At 53.8% G+C, this 27,033-nt stretch overlaps 1 protein-coding gene across 2 annotated transcripts in view; it reads right to left on the bottom strand.

Moving 5' to 3' along the window:
• The window catches only part of olgc2 (membrane guanylyl cyclase), a 70,347-nt gene that overhangs the window by 31,417 nt on the left and 11,897 nt on the right, over positions 1–27,033 (bottom strand). For both annotated transcript variants that reach the window (XM_023963808.1, NM_001105080.1), the window contains 1 exon segment: positions 18,047–18,182. In XM_023963808.1, coding sequence (XP_023819576.1) covers positions 18,047–18,182 — 136 coding nt within the window.

The following is a 27,033-nucleotide window of genomic DNA, read 5'->3' as shown; positions in this document are numbered from 1 at the left end:
GCTGAAGGAAGAGCAGAGGCTGAAGGAGGAGCAGAGGCTGAAGGAGGAGCAGAAGCTGAAGGAAGAGCAGAGACTGATGGAGGAGCAAAGGCTGAAGGAGAAGCAGAGGCTGAAGGAGGCTGAAGGAGGAGAAGAGGCTGAAGGAGGAGCAGAGACTGAAGGAGGAGCAGAGGCTGATGGAGGAGCAGAGGCTGAAGGAGGAGCAGAGGCTGAAGGAGAAGCAGAGGCTGAAGGAGGCTGAAGGAGGAGCAGAGGCTGAAGGAGGAGCAGAGGCTGAAGGAGAAGCAGAGGCTGAAGGAGGCTGAAGGAGGAGCAGAGGCTGAAGGAGGAGCAGAGGCTGAAGGAGGAGAAGAGACTGAAGGAGGAGCAGAGGCTGAAGGAGGAGCAGAGACTGAAGGAGGCTGAAGGAGGAGCAGAGGCTGAAGGAGAAGCAGAGGCTGAAGGAGACTGAAGGAGGAGCAGAGGCTGAAGGAGAAGCAGAGGCTGAAGGAGGCTGAAGGAGGAGCAGAGGCTGAAGGAGGAGAAGAGGCTGAAGGAGGAGCAGAGACTGAAGGAGGATAAGGCTGAAGGAGGAGCAGAGACTGAAGGAGGAGCAGAGGCTGAAGGAGGAGCAGAGACTGAAGGAGGAGCAGAGGCTGAAGGAGGAGCAGAGGCTGATAGAGGAGCAGAGGCTGAAGGAGGAGAAGAGGCTGAAGGAGGAGCAGAGACTGAAGGAGGATGAGGCTGAAGGAGGAGCAGAGACTAAAGGAGGAGCAGAGGCTGAAGGAGGAGCAGAGGCTGAAGGAGGAGCAGAGACTGAAGGAGGAGCAGAGGCTGAAGGAGGAGCAGAGGCTGATGGAGGAGCAGAGGCTGAAGGAGAAGCAGAGACTGAAGGAGGAGCAGAGGCTGAAAGAGGAGCAGAGGCTGAAGGAGGAGCAGAGGCTGATGGAGGAGCAGAGGCTGAAGGAGAAGCAGAGACTGAAGGAGGAGCAGAGGCTGAAGGAGAAGCAGAGGCTGAAGGAGGAGCAGAGGCTGAAGGAGGAGCAGAGACTGAAGGAGGAGAAGAGGCTGAAGGAGGAGCAGAGACTGAAGGAGGAGCAGAAGCTGAAGGAGGAGTAGAGGCTGATGGAGGAGCAGAGGCTGAAGGAGAAGCAGAGGCTGATGGAGGAGCAGAGGCTGAAGGAGAAACAGAGACTGAAGGAGGAACAGAGGCTGAAGGAGGCTGATGGAGGAGCAGAGGCTGAAGGAGGAGAAGAGGCTGAAGGAGGAGCAGAGGCTGAAGGAGAAGCAGAGGCTGAAGGAGGCTGAAGGAGGAGCAGAGGCTGAAGGAGAAGCAGAGGCTGAAGGAGGAGCAGAGGCTGATGGAGGAGCAGAGGCTGAAGGAGAAGCAGAGACTGAAGGAGGAGCAGAGGCTGAAGGAGGCTGAAGGAGGAGCAGAGGCTGAAGGAGAAGCAGAGGCTGAAGGAGGAGCAGAGGCTGAAGGAGGAGCAGAGGCTGAAGGAGAAGCAGAGACTGAAGGAGGAGCAGAGGCTGAAGGAGGATGAGGCAGAAGGAGGAGCAGAGACTGAAGGAGGAGCAGAGGCTGAAGGAGGAGAAGAGGCTGAAGGAGGAGCAGAGACTGAAGGAGGAGCAAAGGCTGAAGGAAAAGCAGAGGCTGAAGGAGGAGCAGAGGCTGAAGGAGGAGCAGAGACTGAAGGAGGATGAGGCTGAAGGAGGAGCAGAGACTGAAGGAAGAGCAGAGGCTGAAGGAGGAACAGAGGCTGAAGGAGGAGCAGAGGCTGATGGAGGAGCAGAGGCTGAAGGATGAACAGAGGCTGAAGGAGGAGCAGAGGCTGAAGGAAAAGCAGAGGCTGAAGGAGGAGCAGAGGCTGAAGGAGGAGCAGAGACTGAAGGAGGATGAGGCTGAAGGAGGAGCAGAGGCTGAAGGAGGAGCAGAGACTGAAGGAGAAGCAAAGACTGAAGGAGGAGCAGAGGCTGAAGGAGAAGCAGAGGCTGAAGGAGGCTGAAGGAGGAGCAGAGGCTGAAGGAGGCTGAAGGAGGAGCAGAGGCTGAAGGAGGAGCAGAGGCTGAAGGAGGAGCAGAGGCTGAAGGAGGCTGAAGGAGGAGCAGAGGCATAAGGAGAAGCAGAGGCTGAAGGAGGAGCAGAGGCTGAAGGAGGAGCAGAGGCTTAAGGAGAAGCAGAGACTGAACGAGGCTGAAGGAGGAACAGAGGCTGAAGGAGAAGCAGAGGCTGAAGGAGGAGCAGAGGCTGAAGGAGGAGCAGAGGCTGAAGGAGGAGCAGAGGCTGATGGAGGAGCAGAGGCTGAAAGAGAAGCAGAGACTGAAGGAGGCTGAAGGAGGAGCAGAGAATGAAGGAGGAGCAGAGGCTGAAGGAGAAGCAGAGACTGAAGGAGGAGCAGAGGCGGAAGGAGGAGCAGAGGCTGAAGGAGGAGCAGAGGCTGAAGGAGAAGCAGAGGCTGAACACGGCTGAAGGAGGAGCAGAGGCTGAAGGAGGAGCAGAGGCTGAAGGAGGAGCAGAGGCTGAAGCAGAAGCAGAGGCTGAAGGAGGCTGAAGGAGGAGCAGAGAATGAAGGAGGAGCAGAGGCTGAAGGAGAAGCAGAGACTGAAGGAGGAGCAGAGGCGGAAGGAGGAGCAGAGGCTGAAGGAGGAGCAGAGGCTGAAGGAGAAGCAGAGGCTGAACACGGCTGAAGGAGGAGCAGAGGCTGAAGGAGGAGCAGAGGCTGAAGGAGGAGCAGAGGCTGAAAGAGAAGCAGAGACTGAAGGAGGAGCAGAGGCTGAAGGAGGAGCAGAGGCTGAAGAAGGAGCAGAGGCTGAAGGAGGAGCAGAGGCTGAAGGAGGAGCAGAGGCTGAAGGAGGAGCAGAGGCTGAAGGAGGAGCAGAGGCTGATGGAAGAGCAGAGGCTGAAGGAGGAGCAGAGACTGAAGGAGGAGCAGAGGCTGAAGGAGGCTGAAGGAGGAGCAGAGGCTGAAGGAGGAGCAGAGGCTGAAGGAGAAGCAGAGACTGAAGGAGGAGCAGAGGCTGAAGGAGGAGCAGAGACTGAAGGAGAAGCAGAGACTGAAGGAGAAGCAGAGACTGAAGGAGGAGCAGAGGCTGAAGGAGGAGCAGAGGCTGAAGGAGGAGCAGAGGCTGAAGGAAGAGCAGAGGCTGAAGGAGGAGCAGAGGCTGAAGGAGGAGCAGAAGCTGAAGGAAGAGCAGAGGCTGAAAGAGGAGCAGAGGCTGAAGGAGGAGCAGAAGCTGAAGGAGAAGCAGAGACTGAAGGAGGAGCAGAGGCTGAAGGAGGCTGAAGGAGGAGCAGAGGCATAAGGAGAAGCAGAGGCTGAAGGAGGAGCAGAGGCTGAAGGAGCAGCAGAGGCTGAAGGAGGAGCAGAGGCTGATGGAGGAGCAGAAGCTGAAGGAGAAGCAGGGGCTGAAGGAGGCTGAAGGAGGAGCAGAGGCTGAAGGAGGAGCAGAGGCTGAAAGAGAAGCAGAGACTGAAGGAGGAGCAGAGGCTGAAGGAGGAGCAGAGGCTGAAGGAGGAGCAGAGGCTGAGGGAGAAGCAGAGACTGAAGGAGGAGCAGAGGCTGAAGGTGGAGCAGAGACTGAAGGAGAAGCAGAGACTGAAGGAGGAGCAGAGGCTGAAGGAGGAGCAGAGGCTGAAGGAGGAACAGACGCGGAAGGAGAAGCAGAGACTGAAGGAGGAGCAGAGACTGAAGGAGGAGCAGAGGCTGAAGGAGGAGCAGAGGCTGATGGAGGAGCAGAGGCTGAAGGAGAAGCAGAGACTGAAGGAGGAGCAGAGGCTGAAGGAGAAGCAGAGACTGAAGGAGGAGCAGAGGCTGAAGGAGGCTGAAGGAGGAGCAGAGGCTGAAGGAGAAGCAGAGGCTGAAGGAGGAGCAGAGGCTGAAGGAGAAGCAGAGACTGAAGGAGGAGCAGAGGCGGAAGGAGGAGCAGAGGCTGAAGGAGGAGCAGAGGCTGAAGGAGAAGCAGAGGCTGAAGGAGGCTGAAGGAGGAGCAGAGGCTGAAGGAGGAGCAGAGGCTGAAGGAGAAGCAGAGGCTGAAGGAGGCTGAAGGAGGAGCAGAGGCTGAAGGAGGAGCAGAGGCTGAAGGAGGAGAAGAGACTGAAGGAGGAGCAGAGGCTGAAGGAGGAGCAGAGACTGAAGGAGGCTGAAGGAGGAGCAGAGGCTGAAGGAGAAGCAGAGGCTGAAGGAGACTGAAGGAGGAGCAGAGGCTGAAGGAGAAGCAGAGGCTGAAGGAGGCTGAAGGAGGAGCAGAGGCTGAAGGAGGAGAAGAGGCTGAAGGAGGAGCAGAGACTGAAGGAGGATAAGGCTGAAGGAGGAGCAGAGACTGAAGGAGGAGCAGAGGCTGAAGGAGGAGCAGAGACTGAAGGAGGAGCAGAGGCTGAAGGAGGAGCAGAGGCTGATAGAGGAGCAGAGGCTGAAGGAGGAGAAGAGGCTGAAGGAGGAGCAGAGACTGAAGGAGGATGAGGCTGAAGGAGGAGCAGAGACTAAAGGAGGAGCAGAGGCTGAAGGAGGAGCAGAGGCTGAAGGAGGAGCAGAGACTGAAGGAGGAGCAGAGGCTGAAGGAGGAGCAGAGGCTGATGGAGGAGCAGAGGCTGAAGGAGAAGCAGAGACTGAAGGAGGAGCAGAGGCTGAAAGAGGAGCAGAGGCTGAAGGAGGAGCAGAGGCTGATGGAGGAGCAGAGGCTGAAGGAGAAGCAGAGACTGAAGGAGGAGCAGAGGCTGAAGGAGAAGCAGAGGCTGAAGGAGGAGCAGAGGCTGAAGGAGGAGCAGAGACTGAAGGAGGAGAAGAGGCTGAAGGAGGAGCAGAGACTGAAGGAGGAGCAGAAGCTGAAGGAGGAGTAGAGGCTGATGGAGGAGCAGAGGCTGAAGGAGAAGCAGAGGCTGATGGAGGAGCAGAGGCTGAAGGAGAAACAGAGACTGAAGGAGGAACAGAGGCTGAAGGAGGCTGATGGAGGAGCAGAGGCTGAAGGAGGAGAAGAGGCTGAAGGAGGAGCAGAGGCTGAAGGAGAAGCAGAGGCTGAAGGAGGCTGAAGGAGGAGCAGAGGCTGAAGGAGAAGCAGAGGCTGAAGGAGGAGCAGAGGCTGATGGAGGAGCAGAGGCTGAAGGAGAAGCAGAGACTGAAGGAGGAGCAGAGGCTGAAGGAGGCTGAAGGAGGAGCAGAGGCTGAAGGAGAAGCAGAGGCTGAAGGAGGAGCAGAGGCTGAAGGAGGAGCAGAGGCTGAAGGAGAAGCAGAGACTGAAGGAGGAGCAGAGGCTGAAGGAGGATGAGGCAGAAGGAGGAGCAGAGACTGAAGGAGGAGCAGAGGCTGAAGGAGGAGAAGAGGCTGAAGGAGGAGAAGAGGCTGAAGGAGGAGCAGAGACTGAAGGAGGATAAGGCTGAAGGAGGAGCAGAGACTGAAGGAGGAGCAGAGGCTGAAGGAGGAGCAGAGACTGAAGGAGGAGCAGAGGCTGAAGGAGGAGCAGAGGCTGATAGAGGAGCAGAGGCTGAAGGAGGAGAAGAGGCTGAAGGAGGAGCAGAGACTGAAGGAGGATGAGGCTGAAGGAGGAGCAGAGACTAAAGGAGGAGCAGAGGCTGAAGGAGGAGCAGAGGCTGAAGGAGGAGCAGAGACTGAAGGAGGAGCAGAGGCTGAAGGAGGAGCAGAGGCTGATGGAGGAGCAGAGGCTGAAGGAGAAGCAGAGACTGAAGGAGGAGCAGAGGCTGAAAGAGGAGCAGAGGCTGAAGGAGGAGCAGAGGCTGATGGAGGAGCAGAGGCTGAAGGAGAAGCAGAGACTGAAGGAGGAGCAGAGGCTGAAGGAGAAGCAGAGGCTGAAGGAGGAGCAGAGGCTGAAGGAGGAGCAGAGACTGAAGGAGGAGAAGAGGCTGAAGGAGGAGCAGAGACTGAAGGAGGAGCAGAAGCTGAAGGAGGAGTAGAGGCTGATGGAGGAGCAGAGGCTGAAGGAGAAGCAGAGGCTGATGGAGGAGCAGAGGCTGAAGGAGAAACAGAGACTGAAGGAGGAACAGAGGCTGAAGGAGGCTGATGGAGGAGCAGAGGCTGAAGGAGGAGAAGAGGCTGAAGGAGGAGCAGAGGCTGAAGGAGAAGCAGAGGCTGAAGGAGGCTGAAGGAGGAGCAGAGGCTGAAGGAGAAGCAGAGGCTGAAGGAGGAGCAGAGGCTGATGGAGGAGCAGAGGCTGAAGGAGAAGCAGAGACTGAAGGAGGAGCAGAGGCTGAAGGAGGCTGAAGGAGGAGCAGAGGCTGAAGGAGAAGCAGAGGCTGAAGGAGGAGCAGAGGCTGAAGGAGGAGCAGAGGCTGAAGGAGAAGCAGAGACTGAAGGAGGAGCAGAGGCTGAAGGAGGATGAGGCAGAAGGAGGAGCAGAGACTGAAGGAGGAGCAGAGGCTGAAGGAGGAGAAGAGGCTGAAGGAGGAGCAGAGACTGAAGGAGGAGCAAAGGCTGAAGGAAAAGCAGAGGCTGAAGGAGGAGCAGAGGCTGAAGGAGGAGCAGAGACTGAAGGAGGATGAGGCTGAAGGAGGAGCAGAGACTGAAGGAAGAGCAGAGGCTGAAGGAGGAACAGAGGCTGAAGGAGGAGCAGAGGCTGATGGAGGAGCAGAGGCTGAAGGATGAACAGAGGCTGAAGGAGGAGCAGAGGCTGAAGGAAAAGCAGAGGCTGAAGGAGGAGCAGAGGCTGAAGGAGGAGCAGAGACTGAAGGAGGATGAGGCTGAAGGAGGAGCAGAGGCTGAAGGAGGAGCAGAGACTGAAGGAGAAGCAAAGACTGAAGGAGGAGCAGAGGCTGAAGGAGAAGCAGAGGCTGAAGGAGGCTGAAGGAGGAGCAGAGGCTGAAGGAGGCTGAAGGAGGAGCAGAGGCTGAAGGAGGAGCAGAGGCTGAAGGAGGAGCAGAGGCTGAAGGAGGCTGAAGGAGGAGCAGAGGCATAAGGAGAAGCAGAGGCTGAAGGAGGAGCAGAGGCTGAAGGAGGAGCAGAGGCTTAAGGAGAAGCAGAGACTGAACGAGGCTGAAGGAGGAACAGAGGCTGAAGGAGAAGCAGAGGCTGAAGGAGGAGCAGAGGCTGAAGGAGGAGCAGAGGCTGAAGGAGGAGCAGAGGCTGATGGAGGAGCAGAGGCTGAAAGAGAAGCAGAGACTGAAGGAGGCTGAAGGAGGAGCAGAGAATGAAGGAGGAGCAGAGGCTGAAGGAGAAGCAGAGACTGAAGGAGGAGCAGAGGCGGAAGGAGGAGCAGAGGCTGAAGGAGGAGCAGAGGCTGAAGGAGAAGCAGAGGCTGAACACGGCTGAAGGAGGAGCAGAGGCTGAAGGAGGAGCAGAGGCTGAAGGAGGAGCAGAGGCTGAAGCAGAAGCAGAGGCTGAAGGAAGCTGAAGGAGGAGCAGAGAATGAAGGAGGAGCAGAGGCTGAAGGAGAAGCAGAGACTGAAGGAGGAGCAGAGGCGGAAGGAGGAGCAGAGGCTGAAGGAGGAGCAGAGGCTGAAGGAGAAGCAGAGGCTGAACACGGCTGAAGGAGGAGCAGAGGCTGAAGGAGGAGCAGAGGCTGAAGGAGGAGCAGAGGCTGAAAGAGAAGCAGAGACTGAAGGAGGAGCAGAGGCTGAAGGAGGAGCAGAGGCTGAAGAAGGAGCAGAGGCTGAAGGAGGAGCAGAGGCTGAAGGAGGAGCAGAGGCTGAAGGAGGAGCAGAGGCTGAAGGAGGAGCAGAGGCTGATGGAAGAGCAGAGGCTGAAGGAGGAGCAGAGACTGAAGGAGGAGCAGAGGCTGAAGGAGGCTGAAGGAGGAGCAGAGGCTGAAGGAGGAGCAGAGGCTGAAGGAGAAGCAGAGACTGAAGGAGGAGCAGAGGCTGAAGGAGGAGCAGAGACTGAAGGAGAAGCAGAGACTGAAGGAGAAGCAGAGGCTGAACACGGCTGAAGGAGGAGCAGAGGCTGAAGGAGGAGCAGAGGCTGAAGGAGGAGCAGAGGCTGAAAGAGAAGCAGAGACTGAAGGAGGAGCAGAGACTGAAGGAGAAGCAGAGACTGAAGGAGGAGCAGAGGCTGAAGGAGGAGCAGAGGCTGAAGGAGGAGCAGAGGCTGAAGGAAGAGCAGAGGCTGAAGGAGGAGCAGAGGCTGAAGGAGGAGCAGAAGCTGAAGGAAGAGCAGAGGCTGAAAGAGGAGCAGAGGCTGAAGGAGGAGCAGAAGCTGAAGGAGAAGCAGAGACTGAAGGAGGAGCAGAGGCTGAAGGAGGCTGAAGGAGGAGCAGAGGCATAAGGAGAAGCAGAGGCTGAAGGAGGAGCAGAGGCTGAAGGAGCAGCAGAGGCTGAAGGAGGAGCAGAGGCTGATGGAGGAGCAGAAGCTGAAGGAGAAGCAGGGGCTGAAGGAGGCTGAAGGAGGAGCAGAGGCTGAAGGAGGAGCAGAGGCTGAAAGAGAAGCAGAGACTGAAGGAGGAGCAGAGGCTGAAGGAGGAGCAGAGGCTGAAGGAGGAGCAGAGGCTGAGGGAGAAGCAGAGACTGAAGGAGGAGCAGAGGCTGAAGGTGGAGCAGAGACTGAAGGAGAAGCAGAGACTGAAGGAGGAGCAGAGGCTGAAGGAGGAGCAGAGGCTGAAGGAGGAACAGACGCGGAAGGAGAAGCAGAGACTGAAGGAGGAGCAGAGACTGAAGGAGGAGCAGAGGCTGAAGGAGGAGCAGAGGCTGATGGAGGAGCAGAGGCTGAAGGAGAAGCAGAGACTGAAGGAGGAGCAGAGGCTGAAGGAGAAGCAGAGACTGAAGGAGGAGCAGAGGCTGAAGGAGGCTGAAGGAGGAGCAGAGGCTGAAGGAGAAGCAGAGGCTGAAGGAGGAGCAGAGGCTGAAGGAGAAGCAGAGACTGAAGGAGGAGCAGAGGCGGAAGGAGGAGCAGAGGCTGAAGGAGGAGCAGAGGCTGAAGGAGAAGCAGAGGCTGAAGGAGGCTGAAGGAGGAGCAGAGGCTGAAGGAGGAGCAGAGGCTGAAGGAGAAGCAGAGGCTGAAGGAGGCTGAAGGAGGAGCAGAGGCTGAAGGAGGAGCAGAGGCTGAAGGAGGAGAAGAGACTGAAGGAGGAGCAGAGGCTGAAGGAGGAGCAGAGACTGAAGGAGGCTGAAGGAGGAGCAGAGGCTGAAGGAGAAGCAGAGGCTGAAGGAGACTGAAGGAGGAGCAGAGAATGAAGGAGAAGCAGAGGCTGAAGGAGGCTGAAGGAGGAGCAGAGGCTGAAGGAGGAGAAGAGGCTGAAGGAGGAGCAGAGACTGAAGGAGGATAAGGCTGAAGGAGGAGCAGAGACTGAAGGAGGAGCAGAGGCTGAAGGAGGAGCAGAGACTGAAGGAGGAGCAGAGGCTGAAGGAGGAGCAGAGGCTGATAGAGGAGCAGAGGCTGAAGGAGGAGAAGAGGCTGAAGGAGGAGCAGAGACTGAAGGAGGATGAGGCTGAAGGAGGAGCAGAGACTAAAGGAGGAGCAGAGGCTGAAGGAGGAGCAGAGGCTGAAGGAGGAGCAGAGACTGAAGGAGGAGCAGAGGCTGAAGGAGGAGCAGAGGCTGATGGAGGAGCAGAGGCTGAAGGAGAAGCAGAGACTGAAGGAGGAGCAGAGGCTGAAAGAGGAGCAGAGGCTGAAGGAGGAGCAGAGGCTGATGGAGGAGCAGAGGCTGAAGGAGAAGCAGAGACTGAAGGAGGAGCAGAGGCTGAAGGAGAAGCAGAGGCTGAAGGAGGAGCAGAGGCTGAAGGAGGAGCAGAGACTGAAGGAGGAGAAGAGGCTGAAGGAGGAGCAGAGACTGAAGGAGGAGCAGAAGCTGAAGGAGGAGTAGAGGCTGATGGAGGAGCAGAGGCTGAAGGAGAAGCAGAGGCTGATGGAGGAGCAGAGGCTGAAGGAGAAACAGAGACTGAAGGAGGAACAGAGGCTGAAGGAGGCTGATGGAGGAGCAGAGGCTGAAGGAGGAGAAGAGGCTGAAGGAGGAGCAGAGGCTGAAGGAGAAGCAGAGGCTGAAGGAGGCTGAAGGAGGAGCAGAGGCTGAAGGAGAAGCAGAGGCTGAAGGAGGAGCAGAGGCTGATGGAGGAGCAGAGGCTGAAGGAGAAGCAGAGACTGAAGGAGGAGCAGAGGCTGAAGGAGGCTGAAGGAGGAGCAGAGGCTGAAGGAGAAGCAGAGGCTGAAGGAGGAGCAGAGGCTGAAGGAGGAGCAGAGGCTGAAGGAGAAGCAGAGACTGAAGGAGGAGCAGAGGCTGAAGGAGGATGAGGCAGAAGGAGGAGCAGAGACTGAAGGAGGAGCAGAGGCTGAAGGAGGAGAAGAGGCTGAAGGAGGAGAAGAGGCTGAAGGAGGAGCAGAGACTGAAGGAGGATAAGGCTGAAGGAGGAGCAGAGACTGAAGGAGGAGCAGAGGCTGAAGGAGGAGCAGAGACTGAAGGAGGAGCAGAGGCTGAAGGAGGAGCAGAGGCTGATAGAGGAGCAGAGGCTGAAGGAGGAGAAGAGGCTGAAGGAGGAGCAGAGACTGAAGGAGGATGAGGCTGAAGGAGGAGCAGAGACTAAAGGAGGAGCAGAGGCTGAAGGAGGAGCAGAGGCTGAAGGAGGAGCAGAGACTGAAGGAGGAGCAGAGGCTGAAGGAGGAGCAGAGGCTGATGGAGGAGCAGAGGCTGAAGGAGAAGCAGAGACTGAAGGAGGAGCAGAGGCTGAAAGAGGAGCAGAGGCTGAAGGAGGAGCAGAGGCTGATGGAGGAGCAGAGGCTGAAGGAGAAGCAGAGACTGAAGGAGGAGCAGAGGCTGAAGGAGAAGCAGAGGCTGAAGGAGGAGCAGAGGCTGAAGGAGGAGCAGAGACTGAAGGAGGAGAAGAGGCTGAAGGAGGAGCAGAGACTGAAGGAGGAGCAGAAGCTGAAGGAGGAGTAGAGGCTGATGGAGGAGCAGAGGCTGAAGGAGAAGCAGAGGCTGATGGAGGAGCAGAGGCTGAAGGAGAAACAGAGACTGAAGGAGGAACAGAGGCTGAAGGAGGCTGATGGAGGAGCAGAGGCTGAAGGAGGAGAAGAGGCTGAAGGAGGAGCAGAGGCTGAAGGAGAAGCAGAGGCTGAAGGAGGCTGAAGGAGGAGCAGAGGCTGAAGGAGAAGCAGAGGCTGAAGGAGGAGCAGAGGCTGATGGAGGAGCAGAGGCTGAAGGAGAAGCAGAGACTGAAGGAGGAGCAGAGGCTGAAGGAGGCTGAAGGAGGAGCAGAGGCTGAAGGAGAAGCAGAGGCTGAAGGAGGAGCAGAGGCTGAAGGAGGAGCAGAGGCTGAAGGAGAAGCAGAGACTGAAGGAGGAGCAGAGGCTGAAGGAGGATGAGGCAGAAGGAGGAGCAGAGACTGAAGGAGGAGCAGAGGCTGAAGGAGGAGAAGAGGCTGAAGGAGGAGCAGAGACTGAAGGAGGAGCAAAGGCTGAAGGAAAAGCAGAGGCTGAAGGAGGAGCAGAGGCTGAAGGAGGAGCAGAGACTGAAGGAGGATGAGGCTGAAGGAGGAGCAGAGACTGAAGGAAGAGCAGAGGCTGAAGGAGGAACAGAGGCTGAAGGAGGAGCAGAGGCTGATGGAGGAGCAGAGGCTGAAGGATGAACAGAGGCTGAAGGAGGAGCAGAGGCTGAAGGAAAAGCAGAGGCTGAAGGAGGAGCAGAGGCTGAAGGAGGAGCAGAGACTGAAGGAGGATGAGGCTGAAGGAGGAGCAGAGGCTGAAGGAGGAGCAGAGACTGAAGGAGAAGCAAAGACTGAAGGAGGAGCAGAGGCTGAAGGAGAAGCAGAGGCTGAAGGAGGCTGAAGGAGGAGCAGAGGCTGAAGGAGGCTGAAGGAGGAGCAGAGGCTGAAGGAGGAGCAGAGGCTGAAGGAGGAGCAGAGGCTGAAGGAGGCTGAAGGAGGAGCAGAGGCATAAGGAGAAGCAGAGGCTGAAGGAGGAGCAGAGGCTGAAGGAGGAGCAGAGGCTTAAGGAGAAGCAGAGACTGAACGAGGCTGAAGGAGGAACAGAGGCTGAAGGAGAAGCAGAGGCTGAAGGAGGAGCAGAGGCTGAAGGAGGAGCAGAGGCTGAAGGAGGAGCAGAGGCTGATGGAGGAGCAGAGGCTGAAAGAGAAGCAGAGACTGAAGGAGGCTGAAGGAGGAGCAGAGAATGAAGGAGGAGCAGAGGCTGAAGGAGAAGCAGAGACTGAAGGAGGAGCAGAGGCGGAAGGAGGAGCAGAGGCTGAAGGAGGAGCAGAGGCTGAAGGAGAAGCAGAGGCTGAACACGGCTGAAGGAGGAGCAGAGGCTGAAGGAGGAGCAGAGGCTGAAGGAGGAGCAGAGGCTGAAGCAGAAGCAGAGGCTGAAGGAGGCTGAAGGAGGAGCAGAGAATGAAGGAGGAGCAGAGGCTGAAGGAGAAGCAGAGACTGAAGGAGGAGCAGAGGCGGAAGGAGGAGCAGAGGCTGAAGGAGGAGCAGAGGCTGAAGGAGAAGCAGAGGCTGAACACGGCTGAAGGAGGAGCAGAGGCTGAAGGAGGAGCAGAGGCTGAAGGAGGAGCAGAGGCTGAAAGAGAAGCAGAGACTGAAGGAGGAGCAGAGGCTGAAGGAGGAGCAGAGGCTGAAGAAGGAGCAGAGGCTGAAGGAGGAGCAGAGGCTGAAGGAGGAGCAGAGGCTGAAGGAGGAGCAGAGGCTGAAGGAGGAGCAGAGGCTGATGGAAGAGCAGAGGCTGAAGGAGGAGCAGAGACTGAAGGAGGAGCAGAGGCTGAAGGAGGCTGAAGGAGGAGCAGAGGCTGAAGGAGGAGCAGAGGCTGAAGGAGAAGCAGAGACTGAAGGAGGAGCAGAGGCTGAAGGAGGAGCAGAGACTGAAGGAGAAGCAGAGACTGAAGGAGAAGCAGAGACTGAAGGAGGAGCAGAGGCTGAAGGAGGAGCAGAGGCTGAAGGAGGAGCAGAGGCTGAAGGAAGAGCAGAGGCTGAAGGAGGAGCAGAGGCTGAAGGAGGAGCAGAAGCTGAAGGAAGAGCAGAGGCTGAAAGAGGAGCAGAGGCTGAAGGAGGAGCAGAAGCTGAAGGAGAAGCAGAGACTGAAGGAGGAGCAGAGGCTGAAGGAGGCTGAAGGAGGAGCAGAGGCATAAGGAGAAGCAGAGGCTGAAGGAGGAGCAGAGGCTGAAGGAGCAGCAGAGGCTGAAGGAGGAGCAGAGGCTGATGGAGGAGCAGAAGCTGAAGGAGAAGCAGGGGCTGAAGGAGGCTGAAGGAGGAGCAGAGGCTGAAGGAGGAGCAGAGGCTGAAAGAGAAGCAGAGACTGAAGGAGGAGCAGAGGCTGAAGGAGGAGCAGAGGCTGAAGGAGGAGCAGAGGCTGAGGGAGAAGCAGAGACTGAAGGAGGAGCAGAGGCTGAAGGTGGAGCAGAGACTGAAGGAGAAGCAGAGACTGAAGGAGGAGCAGAGGCTGAAGGAGGAGCAGAGGCTGAAGGAGGAACAGACGCGGAAGGAGAAGCAGAGACTGAAGGAGGAGCAGAGACTGAAGGAGGAGCAGAGGCTGAAGGAGGAGCAGAGGCTGATGGAGGAGCAGAGGCTGAAGGAGAAGCAGAGACTGAAGGAGGAGCAGAGGCTGAAGGAGAAGCAGAGACTGAAGGAGGAGCAGAGGCTGAAGGAGGCTGAAGGAGGAGCAGAGGCTGAAGGAGAAGCAGAGGCTGAAGGAGGAGCAGAGGCTGAAGGAGAAGCAGAGACTGAAGGAGGAGCAGAGGCGGAAGGAGGAGCAGAGGCTGAAGGAGGAGCAGAGGCTGAAGGAGAAGCAGAGGCTGAAGGAGGCTGAAGGAGGAGCAGAGGCTGAAGGAGGAGCAGAGGCTGAAAGAGAAGCAGAGACTGAAGGAGGAGCAGAGGCTGAAGGAGGAGCAGAGGCTGAAGGAGAAGCAGAGACTGAAGGAGGAGCAGAGGCTGAAGGAGGAGCAGAGACTGAAGGAGAAGCAGAGACTGAAGGAGAAGCAGAGACTGAAGGAGGCTGAAGGAGGAGCAGAGGCTGAAGGAGAAGCAGAGACTGAAGGAGGAGCAGAGGCTGAAGGAGGAGCAGAGACTGAAGGAGAAGCAGAGACTGAAGGAGGAGCAGAGGCTGAAGGAAGCTGAAGGAGGCTGAAGGAGGAGCAGAGGCTGAAGGAGGAGCAGAGGCTGAAGGAGAAGCAGAGACTGAAGGAGAAGCAGAGACTGAAGGAAGAGCAGAGGCTGAAGGAGGCTGAAGGAGGAGCAGAGGCTGAAGGAGGAGCAGAGGCTGAAGGAGGAGCAGAGGCTGAAAGAGAAGCAGAGACTGAAGGAGGAGCAGAGGCTGAAGGAGGAGCAGAGACTGAAGGAGAAGCAGAGACTGAAGGAGGAGCAGAGGCTGAAGGAGGCTGAAGGAGGAGCAGAGGCTGAAGGAGGAGCAGAGGCTGAAGGAGAAGCAGAGACTGAAGGAGGAGCAGAGACTGAAGGAGGAGCAGAGGCTGAAGGAGGAGCAGAGACTGAAGGAGAAGCAGAGGCTGAAGGAGGAGCAGAGGCTGAAGGAGAAGCAGAGACTGAAGGAGAAGCAGAGACTGAAGGAGGAGCAGAGGCTGAAGGAGGCTGAAGGAGGAGCAGAGGCTGAAGGAGGAACAGACGCTGAAGGAGAAGCAGAGACTGAAGGAGGAGCAGAGACTGAAGGAGGAGCAGAGGCTGAAGGAGGAGCAGAGGCTGAAGGAGAAGCAGAGGCTGAAGGAGGAGCAGAGGCTGATGGAGGAGCAGAGGCTGATGGAGGAGCAGAGACTGATGGAGGAGCAGAGACTGAAGGAGGAACAGAGGCAGAAGGAGGAGCAGAGGCTGAAAGAGGAGCAGAGGCTGAAGGAGAAGCAGAGACTGAAGGAGGAGCAGAGGCTGAAGGAGGAGCAGAGGCTGATGGAGGAGCAGAGGCTGATGGAGGAGCAGAGACTGAAGGAGAAGCAGAGGCTGATGGAGGAGCAGAGACTGAAGGAGGAGCAGAAGCTGAAGGAGAAGCATAGACTGAAGGAGGCTGAAGGAGGAGCAGAGGCTGAAGGAGGAGCAGAGGCTGAAGGAGAAGCAGAGACTGAAGGAGGAGCAGAGGCTGAAGGAGGAGCAGAGGCTGATGGAGGAGCAGAGGCTGATGGAGGAGCAGAGACTGAAGGAGAAGCACAGGCTGATGGAGGAGCAGAGACTGAAGGAGGAGCAGAAGCTGAAGGAGAAGCATAGACTGAAGGAGGCTGAAGGAGGAGCAGAGGCTGAAGGAGGAGCAGCGGCTGAAGGAGGAGCAGAGGCTGAAGGAGGAGCAGAGGCTGAAGGAGAAGCAGAGACTGAAGGAGGAGCAGAGGCTGAAGGAGGAGCAGATGCTGAAGGAGGAGCAGAGGCTGAAGGACAAGCAGAGGCTGATGGAGGAGCAGAAGCTGAAGGAGAAGCATAGACTGAAGGAGGCTGAAGGAGGAGCAGAGGCTGAAGGAGGAGCAGAGGCTGAAGGAGGAGCAGAGGCTGAAGGAGGAGCAGAGGCTGAAGGAGGAGAAGAGGCTGAAGGAGGCTCCTGCTGACAGGAGCAGGTCAAAAGTCCTGCAGCATCTGTCTTTGGGTCTGCAGCTTCAGGTCCTCCATTCAGCCACCAGGGGGAGCTGCTGAGTTAAATCAGCCAATGAAACACCACCATGACAACAAAGTCTGAGGCACTGAAGAGCCCCAGCAACCTGAAAACTCCCCGAAGAGCATCTGTGTCCAGCTGGGGGGGACGCCACACCCCTGTCAGGTGGTACGACCCACTAGCACCCCTATTCGTGGAAGAACCACCAATCAGAGCCCAGCCCTAACCAAGAAAGAGACCCGGTTCTAGAGACAGATGGCCTGGTTCTGGAAGAAATGGGCCTGAAGGAAACAGAGCTGAGATTGTGCCTGTGTGTGTCAAACACACACAGGCACACACAGGAAGAACTTCCTCTCCGTTTCCCGCTGGTCTTCTTCTTCCAGGTCTGAAGAACGAGGTCCACAGTCTCTAGAACCAGGCCTCTTTCAGTCTCCCGGGTTTTGGATCAGCTTTTGGTCAGATTGACTACAGGGCCTGAGAACGTCCAGAACCAGAACCAGGACAAACACTTGATGAGACCAGAAGCCTCTGAGAACGGACAGAAGGTGCTGCTAGTATCAGATCCTGGAGAGTCTGAGTGAGAGGTGATGGTTCTGGTTCTGGTTCTCTGCTGAACCTTCACGGATGTCCGTCCTGGGGGGTTCGGTTTGGTTTAGCGGCCAGCTGTTGTATTTTAGATGATTTGATGTTTTGTAGAATCACTGATGTCCGTTCAGACCCGGTTCTGATATGGGGCTACAGAATGTAAGTGAACTGACGTATCAGAACCGCTAAAACCCAACCGGATCTAGCTCTGACCTTAGCTGCCCTGAGCGTGTAATGATTCATGAGGAGGAAGTTCTCCACAGCAAAACTGCGCAAACACTAGAGCGGCGTGTGCGCGCACGTGGACGCCGCTGCGGCGTGAGCTGCCAGCTCCTTGGGTTCCTGGTAAGAGACGCAGGACTTTCCAGGAAGCAGGCGTGTTTGTTTTGAGACAGAAACGGCAGAAAGACCAGTGGAGGTTAGGCTTTACAAGGCCGTCAATCATTGATCTAAATTCAGCGCTGACAGACTGTGGCTCCGCCCACTCGGCTCTGCTTGGCTGAGGATGAGGATGAGGAGGACAGCATCAGCCGCTCACAGATGAAGGAGCGTTCTGGACTGGAGGACCGACAAACAACAACGTCTTCAATGGTTCTGGACCTGTTCTGCCGACGACAGGCCTGACCTTTGGGTCTTGGAATAAACATAGTAGAACACGGTACCGTCGAGAGAGAACCCACAAGCGGACCAACAGAACCGAAAAGTAAACCAGAAACAGAGATAACGCAACAAACCAGGAACCAAGACTGAAAATGGAACCAAAAACAAAAGTAACAACAGAACCAGAACAGAACCCAAGACCAAAAAAAAACAACTGACAGTTTAATCGGAAACAAGACCAACAATGGAACTAACATCAGAACCAAAACCTGAAAAGAACCCATAACAGGATCAAAAGAAGATCACAAACAGAACCAACAGCAGGTTTCATTTGGGTCCATACAAACCAAAGATGAGCACAAAACCCAACTCCAGCTTTTCCTCAGAACCATCCTGTTAGGAAGAACTTCTGATGTTCCTCGCTCAGCAGAACCTGACCCACAGAACTCCACCAGAACCACACCGGAGACCCAAACGGATCACCAGTTTTTACCTAAACAACTTCAGCCTTCCTGAGGGAACAGGAAGTGCTTGGTTGGGGGGGGCGGCATCTACTCACAGAGGAAACATTTTTTCCTTTGGGGGGGTGGAAGAACCTGAAAGCCCTGAGTTCTTAGTGGGGGGGGGGACCTCAGGATTGGAGGGTCTCCTCTCCTAGAACGCACAGCAGCCTCAACCCCCCACCCCCCACCCCCCCTGAGTCCAGCCCTCCATTAAAACCCCTGCTGGTCTCTGGGGGGGGGACGGCCCAGAATGGCATCCATTAGTTAATGGAGCGGAAACGGCGGCAGGAAGCTGTAATCTGATCTCCTCTTCACGCCCCCCCCCCCCCAGCCCCGTCAGTCAGGACGATTATCTGGGATGAAATGTCATTACCCCCCCCCCCTCTCTTCCTACACACCTTCCCTGCCAGTGCCCCCCCCCCCCCCTCACACACACACTCACACATACAGGGGATGACCTTAAATGTTCGTAGATCAGATCATATAACACCTTTTTTTTTGGGGGGGGGGGGGGGGGGGCATTCCTGAAGATGAGCCGCTTCAGTCCTGCATCCCTCCTCATCCTCATCTTCATCGTCTGCAGCAGCGCTCCACTTACTGCACAGTTTGTACCAACAGTTCCGGGGGGGTGGAGCCAGGAGGAATTCAGATATTGGCTCCGCCCCATTGCCCATTTTTGGCATGTTGTTGTTGAGGTGGGCGGAGGATCAAAGTGCTGCCGCGGCGCCGAGCTGACCTTTAGTCAGACTCCTCCCCCTCCTTTAGAGACGCGCCTGTCTCTGAGACACTCCCACGGAGACCCGTGCCACGCTGAGGAGGAGCCACGCGGAAAGGTCAGAGCGCCGCGGTACCGTCCGACCTGCTGCAGACGCTGAACCACAGCAGCTCTACCAACCTCAGTGGGAATCTGGGTCAGAACGGTTCTGTCCGTGCACTGACCATGGAAGGTTCGATTCCACATCTTTCCGGAGATGAGTTTTCCCGGCGGTCGGGCGCCAGGGACCAGCGCGGTCTCGTTCAAGGCGTGAGCGTAGAGCATGAGGCCGTCGTAGAAGCCCCCGGCTATGATGTTCATCTGGAAGACAGGAAGCAGCTTCAGAACCAGCAGAACCCAGAGGATCCGGGTCACCAAGCAGAACAGCAGACGGAGATCCGGTTCCTCCAGGTTCATGAATGTCTCAGTCTAAGCCGGACTCTGCAGCATCCATCCATCATCCATCCATCCATCCATCCATCATCCATCCATCCATCCATCATCCATCCATCCATCCATCATCCATCCATCCATCCATCATCCATCCATCCATCCATCCATCATCCATCCATCCATCCATCCATCATCCATCCATCCATCCATCCATCATCCATCCATCCATCCATCCATCCATCATCCATCCATCCATCATCCATCCATCCATCCATCATCCATCCATCCATCCATCATCCATCCATCCATCATCCATCCATCCATCCATCCATCCATCATCCATCCATCCATCCATTCATCCATCATCCATCCATCCATCCATCCATCCATCCATCCATCATCCCATCCATCCATCCATCATCCATCCATCCATCCATCCATCCATCCATCCAGCCATCATCCATCATCCATCCATCCATCCATTCATCCATCCATCATCCATCCATCATCCATCCATCCATCCATCCATCCATCCATCCATCATCCATCCATCATCCATCCATCCATCATCCATCATCCATCCATCCATCATCCATCCATCATCCATCCATCCATCCATCCATCCATCCATCCATCATCCATCCATCCATCCATCCAGCCATCATCCATCATCCATCCATCCATCCATCCAGCCATCATCCATCATCCATCCATCCATCCATCCAGCCATCATCCATCCATCCATCCATCCATCATCCATCCATCCATCCATCCATCCATCCATCATCCATCCATCATCCATCCATCCATCCATCCATCATCCATCCATCCATCCATCATCCATCATCCATCCATCCATCCATCCAGCCATCATCCATCATCCATCCATCCATCCATCCAGCCATCATCCATCATCCATCCATCCATCCATCCAGCCATCATCCATCATCCATCCATCCATCATCCATCCATCCATCCATCCATTCATCCATCATCCATCCATCATCCATCCATCCATCCATCCATCATCCATCCATCCATCCATCATCCATCCATCCATCCATCCTCTCATCCATCCATCATCCATCCATCCATCCAGCCATCATCCATCCATCCATCATCCATCCATCCATTCATCCATCATCCATCCATCCATCCATCATCCATCCATCCATCCATCCATCCATTCATCCATCATCCATCCATCCATCCATCCATTCGTCCATCCACCCATCATCCATCCATCCACCCATCATCCATCCATCCATCCATCCATCATCCATCCATCCATTCGTCCATCCACCCATCATCCATCCATCCATCCATCATCCATCCATCCATCCATCCATTCGTCCATCCACCCATCATCCATCCATCCATCCATCTATCATCCATCCATCCATCCATCCATCCATCCACCCATCATCCATCCATCCACCCATCATCCATCCATCCATCATCCATCCATCCATCATCCATCCATCCATCCATTTGTCCATCCACCCATCATCCATCCATTCGTCCATCCACCCATCATCCATCCATCATCCATCCATCCATCTATCATCCATCCATCCATCCATCCATTCGTCCATCCACCCATCATCCATCCATCCACCCATCATCCATCCATCCATCCATCCATCCATTCGTCCATCCACCCATCATCCATCCATCCACCCATCATCCATCCATCCACCCATCATCCATCCATCCACCCATCATCCATCCATCCATCCATCCATCCATTCGTCCATCCACCCATCATCCATCCATCCACCCATCATCCATCCATCCATCCATCCATTCGTCCATCCACCCATCATCCATCCATCATCCATCCATCCATTCGTCCATCCACCCATCATCCATCCATCCATCCATCCACCCATCATCCATCCATCCACCCATCATCCATCCATCATCCATCCATCCATCCATCCATCCATTCGTCCATCCACCCATCATCCATCCATCCACCCATCATCCATCCATCCATCCATCCATCCACCCATCATCCATCCATCCACCCATCATCCATCCATCCATCCATCCATCCATCCATCCATAATCCATCCATCCTCTCATCCATCCATCCACCCATCATCCATCCATCCATCCATCCACCCATCATCCATCCATCCACCCATCATCCATCCATCATCCATCCATCCATCCATCCATTCGTCCATCCACCCATCATCCATCCATCCACCATCCATCCATCCATCCATCCATCCACCCATCATCCATCCATCCATCCATCATCCATCCATCCATCCATCCATCCATCATCCATCCATCCATCCATCCATCCATAATCCATCCATCCTCTCATCCATCCATCATCCATGCTCATTCACAGTTTTATATCCTCCCGTCTCGATTAATGCAACTCCATCTTCACATGTTTAAGTAAAAAATCTCTAGAACGGCTCCAGGTTGTCCAGAACGCTGCTGCCAGGCTTTTAACCAAGTCATCCAAGTTCTCACACATCACCCCGTTGTCAATGCAGCTGAACTGGCTCCCCATCCACTACAGAGTGCATTTTAAAATCCTGGTCTTAACATACAGAGCTCTTAATGACCAAGCACCAGTCTACATAAAAGACCTGGTGCAGCCATACACTCCCAGCAGGTCACTGAGGTCATGTGACCAGGGTCTGCTGGCTGCGAAGAGAACCTGGTTAAAGACTAAAGGAGACAGAGCCTTTGCCGCAGTGGCCCCATCCCTCTGGAACTCTCTTCCTCTCAGCCTCAGATCTGTGGACTCAGTGTTTTCTTTTAAAAAGCAGCTAAAAACATATCTTTTTAAAATAGCTTTTTCTTAATTTCTTTGTGTGTTTTACTGTTGTTTTATCGTGTTGTACTGTGAAGCACTTTGTGATTTTTATCTGGAAAGGTGCTATACAAATAAAGTTTATTATTATTATTATTATCCATCCATCCATCCATCCATCATCCATCCATCATCCATCCATCCATCCATCATCTATCCATCCATCCTCTCATCCATCCTCTCATCCATCCATCCATCCATCCATCATCTATCCATCCATCCTCTCATCCATCCATCCATCCATCCATCATCCATCCATCCATCCTCTCATCCATCCATCCATCCATCCATCCATCCATCATCTATCCATCCATCCTCTCATCCATCCATCCATCCATCCATCATCCATCCATCCATCCTCTCATCCATCCATCCATCCATCCATCCATCATCTATCCATCCATCCTCTCATCCATCCATCCTCTCATCCATCCATCCATCCATCATCCATCCATCATCCATCCATCTATCCATCCATCCTCTCATCCATCCTCCCATCCATCCATCCATCATCCATCCTCTCATCCATCCATCCATCTATCCATCCATCCTCTCATCCATCCATCCATCATCTATCCATCCATCCTCTCATCCATCCATCCATCCATCCATCATCCATCCATCCATCTTCTCATCCATCCATCCATCCATCCATCCATCCATCATCTATCCATCCATCCTCTCATCCATCCACCCATCCATCCATCATCCATCCATCCATCCTCTCATCCATCCATCCATCCATCCATCATCTATCCATCCATCCTCTCATCCATCCATCCATCCTCTCATCCATCCATCCATCCATCCATCCATCATCTGTCCATCCATCCTCTCATCCATCCTCTCATCCATCCATCCATCCATCCATCCATCATCCATCCATCTATCCATCCATCCTCTCATCCATCCTCCCATCCATCCATCCATCCATCCATCCATCATCCATCCTCTCATCCATCCATCCATCTATCCATCCATCCTCTCATCCATCCATCCATCATCTGTCCATCCATCCTCTCATCCATCCATCCATCATCCATCCATCCATCAATCCATCTATCCATCCATCCTCTCATCCATCCATCATCTATCCATCCATCCTCTCATCCATCCTCTCATCCATCCATCCATCCATCCATCATCCATCCATCCATCCATCCTCTCATCCATCCATCCATCCATCCATCCATCATCCATCCATCCATCCATCCATCCATCAATCCTCTCATCCATCCATCCATCCATCCATCCTCTCATCCATCCATCCATCCTCCCATCCATCCATCCATCATCCATCCATCCATCCATCATCCATCCATCCATCCATCCATCATCCATCCATCATCCATCCTCTCATCCATCCATCATCCATCCATCCATCATCCATCCATCCATCATCCATCCATCCATCCATCCTCTCATCCATCCATCCATCATCCATCCATCCATCCGTCCTCTCACCATCCATCCATCCATCCATCCATCCATCTTCTCATCCATGCATCCATCCATCATCCATCCATCCATCCATCATCCATCCATCCATCATCCATCTATCCATCCTCTCATCCATCCATCCATCCTCTCATCCATCCTCCCATCCATCCATCCATCCTCTCATCCATCATCCATCCATCCTCTCATCCATCCTCTCATCCATCATCCATCCATCCATCCATCATCCATCTATCCATCCTCTCATCCATCCATCCATCCTCTCATCCATCCATCCATCCTCTCATCCATCCATCCATCCATCCATCATCCATCCATCCATCCATCCAACCATCCATCCTCTCATCCATCCATCCTCTTATCCATCCATCCATCCAACCATCCATCCTCTCATCCATCCATCCATCCAACCATCCATCCTCTCATCCATCCATCCATCCATCATCCATCCATCCTCTCATCCATCCATTCTCTCATCCATCCATCATCCATCCATCCAACCATCCATCCTCTCATCCATCCATCCTCTTATCCATCCATCCAACCATCCATCCATCCAACCATCCATCCTCTCATCCATCCATCCATCATCCATCCATCCATCCATCCATCCTCTCATCCATCCATCCATCCATCATCCATCCATCCATCCATCCTCTCATCCATCCATCCATCCATCCATCCATCCATCATCCATCCATCCATTCATCCTCTCATCCATCCATCATCCATCCATCATCCATCCATCCATCCTCTCATCCATCCATCCATCCTCTCATCCATCCATCCATCCATCCATCATCCATCCATCCTCTCATCCATCCTTCCATCCATCCATCCATCCATCCATCATCCATCCATCCATCCATCCATCATCCATCCATCCATCCATCCATCCTCTCATCCATCCTCTCATCCATCCATCCATCCATCCATCCATTCATCCTCTCATCCATCCATCCATCCATCCATCCATCATCCATCCATCCATCCATCCATCCATCCATCCATCCAACCATCCATCCTCTCATCCATCCATCCATCCATCATCCATCCATCCTCTCATCCATCCATTCTCTCATCCATCCATCATCCATCCATCCAACCATCCATCCTCTCATCCATCCATCCTCTTATCCATCCATCCAACCATCCATCCATCCAACCATCCATCCTCTCATCCATCCATCCATCATCCATCCATCCATCCATCCATCCTCTCATCCATCCATCCATCCATCATCCATCCATCCATCCATCCTCTCATCCATCCATCCATCCATCCATCCATCATCCATCCATCCATTCATCCTCTCATCCATCCATCATCCATCCATCATCCATCCATCCATCCTCTCATCCATCCATCCATCCTCTCATCCATCCATCCATCCATCCATCATCCATCCATCCTCTTATCCATCCTTCCATCCATCATCCATCCATCCATCCATCCATCCATCCTCTCATCCATCCATCCATCCATCCATCATCCATCCATCCATCCATCATCCATCCATCCATCCTCTCATCCATCCTCTCATCCATCCATCCATCCATCCATCCATCCATCCATCCTCTCATCCATCCATCCATCATCCATCCATCCATCCATCCTATCATCCATCCATCCATCATCCATCCATCCATCCATCCTCTCATCCATCCATCCATCATCCATCCATCCATCCATCCATCTTCTCATCCATGCATCCATCCATCATCCATCCATCCATTCATCCTCTCATCCATCCATCATCCATCCATCCTCTCATCCATCCATCCATCCTCTCATCCATCCATCCATCCATCCTCTCATCCATCATCCATCCATCCATCCATCCTCTCATCCATCCATCCTCTCATCCATCCATCCATCCATCCTCTCATCATCCATCCATCCATCATCCATCCATCCATCCATCCTCTCATCCATCCTCTCATCCATCCATCCATCATCCATCCATCTTCTCATCCATCCATCCATCCATCCATCCATCATCCATCCATCCATTCATCCTCTCATCCATCCATCATCCATCCATCATCCATCCATCCATCCTCTCATCCATCCATCCATCCTCTCATCCATCCATCCATCCATCCATCATCCATCCATCCTCTCATCCATCCTTCCATCCATCATCCATCCATCCATCCATCCATCCTCTCATCCATCCATCCATCCATCATCCATCCATCCATCCATCCATCATCCATCCATCCATCCATCCATCCATCCATCCATCCTCTCATCCATCCTCTCATCCATCCATCCATCCATCCATCCATCCTCTCATCCATCCATCCATCCATCCATCCATCATCCATCCATCCATCCTCTCATCCATCCATCCATCATCCATCCATCCATCCATCCTCTCATCCATCCATCCATCATCCATCCATCCATCCATCCTCTCATCCATCCATCCATCATCCATCCATCCATCCATCTTCTCATCCATGCATCCATCCATCATCCATCCATCCATTCATCCTCTCATCCATCCATCATCCATCCATCCATCCATCCTCTCATCCATCCATCCATCCTCTCATCCATCCTTCCATCCATCATCCATCCATCATCCATCCATCCATCCATCCTCTCATCCATCCTCCCATCCATCCATCCTCTCATCCATCCATCCATCCATCCTCTCATCATCCATCCATCCATCCATCCATCCATCATCCATCCATCCATCCATCCTCTCATCCATCCATCCATCCATCATCCATCCATCCTCTCATCCATCCATCCATCATCCATCCATCTTCTCATCCATGCATCCATCCATCATCCATCCATCCATCCATCCAAGGCAAGGCAAGTTTATTTGTATAGCACAATTCGTACACAAAGTAATTCAAGGTGCTTCACAAAACAGAAAAATGCAATTAAAATCACAATACATCATAGAAATAATCAACATAAAATTTACTTTAAAAGAAAAGGAAAAAAAAAAAGATTTAAAAATAAAGGAAGGAAAGGAAAGAAAAGTGCAGATAGGACCTTTCAGTCATATACACGGCTAAACAGAAATGTTTTAAGTCTAGATTTGAACATGAACACAGAAGAGGCCTGTCTTACGAATTCAGGGAGGCTGTTCCAGATTTTAGCTGCAGAATATTGAAACGCTGATTCCCCTTGTTTAGTTCTGACTCTGGGAATCAACAGGAGGCCGGCCCCTGAGGTCCTCAGAGTACGAGATGGTTCATATGGCACTAACATGTCAGAGATGTACTTTGGTGCTCGGCCATGGAGAAACTTGTACACAAGCAGAGCTGCTTTGAAGTCTATTCTTTGAGGTACAGGGAGCCAGTGCAAAGACCTGAGCACAGGACTAATGTGATCATACTTCCTGGTTCTGGTCAGGACTCGAGCAGCAGCATTCTGGATGTACTGAAGCTGTTTTACAGCTCGTTTGGAGAGGCCGGTGAGCAGGCCGTTACAGTAGTCTAACCTACTGGAGACAAATGCATGAATAAGTATCTCCAGGTCTCGCTTTGAGATTATGTTTTTGATTTTGGCAATGTTTTTCAGATGGTAAAATGCCGCTGATGTTACTGACTTGATATGACTGTTAAAGTTCAGGTCAGAGTCCATGATTACCCCTAGATTTCTGACTTGATTTGAGGGTTTAAGAGACAGAGAATGAAGGTAGCTGCTGACACTTTCTCTTTGTTTCTGTGGGCCAAAAACAATAACTTCGGTCTTGTCTGAGTTTAGCTGGAGAAAGTTGTTCTGCATCCACGCACTGATCTGTTGGAGGCAGTGGCTGAGTGAATCCACCAGCCCATATTCACCTGTTGTCAGTGACACATAGATCTGAGTATCATCTGCATAGTTGTGATAAGATATGTTATTACTGCGTATTAACTGCCCTAGTGGCAGCATGTAGAGGTTGAACAGAAGGGGTCCCAGGATCGATCCCTGGGGCACACCACAAGTCAAGGCCATGTAGTCTGAGACACAACTCCCAATTTCAACAAAATATTTCCTGTCTTCTAGATAAGACTTGAGCCAACTTAGGGCAGATCCAGAGATGCCAATCCATCCATCCATCCATCATCCATCATCCATCCATCCATCCATCATCCATCCATCCATCCATCATCCATCCATCCATCCATCCATCCTCTCATCCATCCATCATCCATCCTCCCATCCATCATCCATCCATCATCCATCCATCCATCCATCATCCATCCATCCATCCATCCATCATCCATCCATCCATCCATCCATCCATCCATCCATCCATCATCCATCCAACCATCCATCCTCTCATCCATCCATCCATCCTCTCATCCATCCATCCATCCATCATCCATCCATCCTCTCATCCATCCATCCATCATCCATCCATCAATCCATCCATCCTCTCATCCATCCATCCATCATCCATCCATCCATCCATGCTCTCATCCATCCATCCATCATCCATCCATCCATCCATGCTCTCATCCATCCAT

The sequence above is a fragment of the Oryzias latipes genome, chromosome 16, assembly GCF_002234675.1.
Source record: "Oryzias latipes chromosome 16, ASM223467v1".
NCBI classification, from domain to species: domain Eukaryota; kingdom Metazoa; phylum Chordata; class Actinopteri; order Beloniformes; family Adrianichthyidae; genus Oryzias; species Oryzias latipes.
Note: the sequence above shows the minus strand (reverse complement) of the source record. Positions and strands in the feature narration are given on the sequence as shown.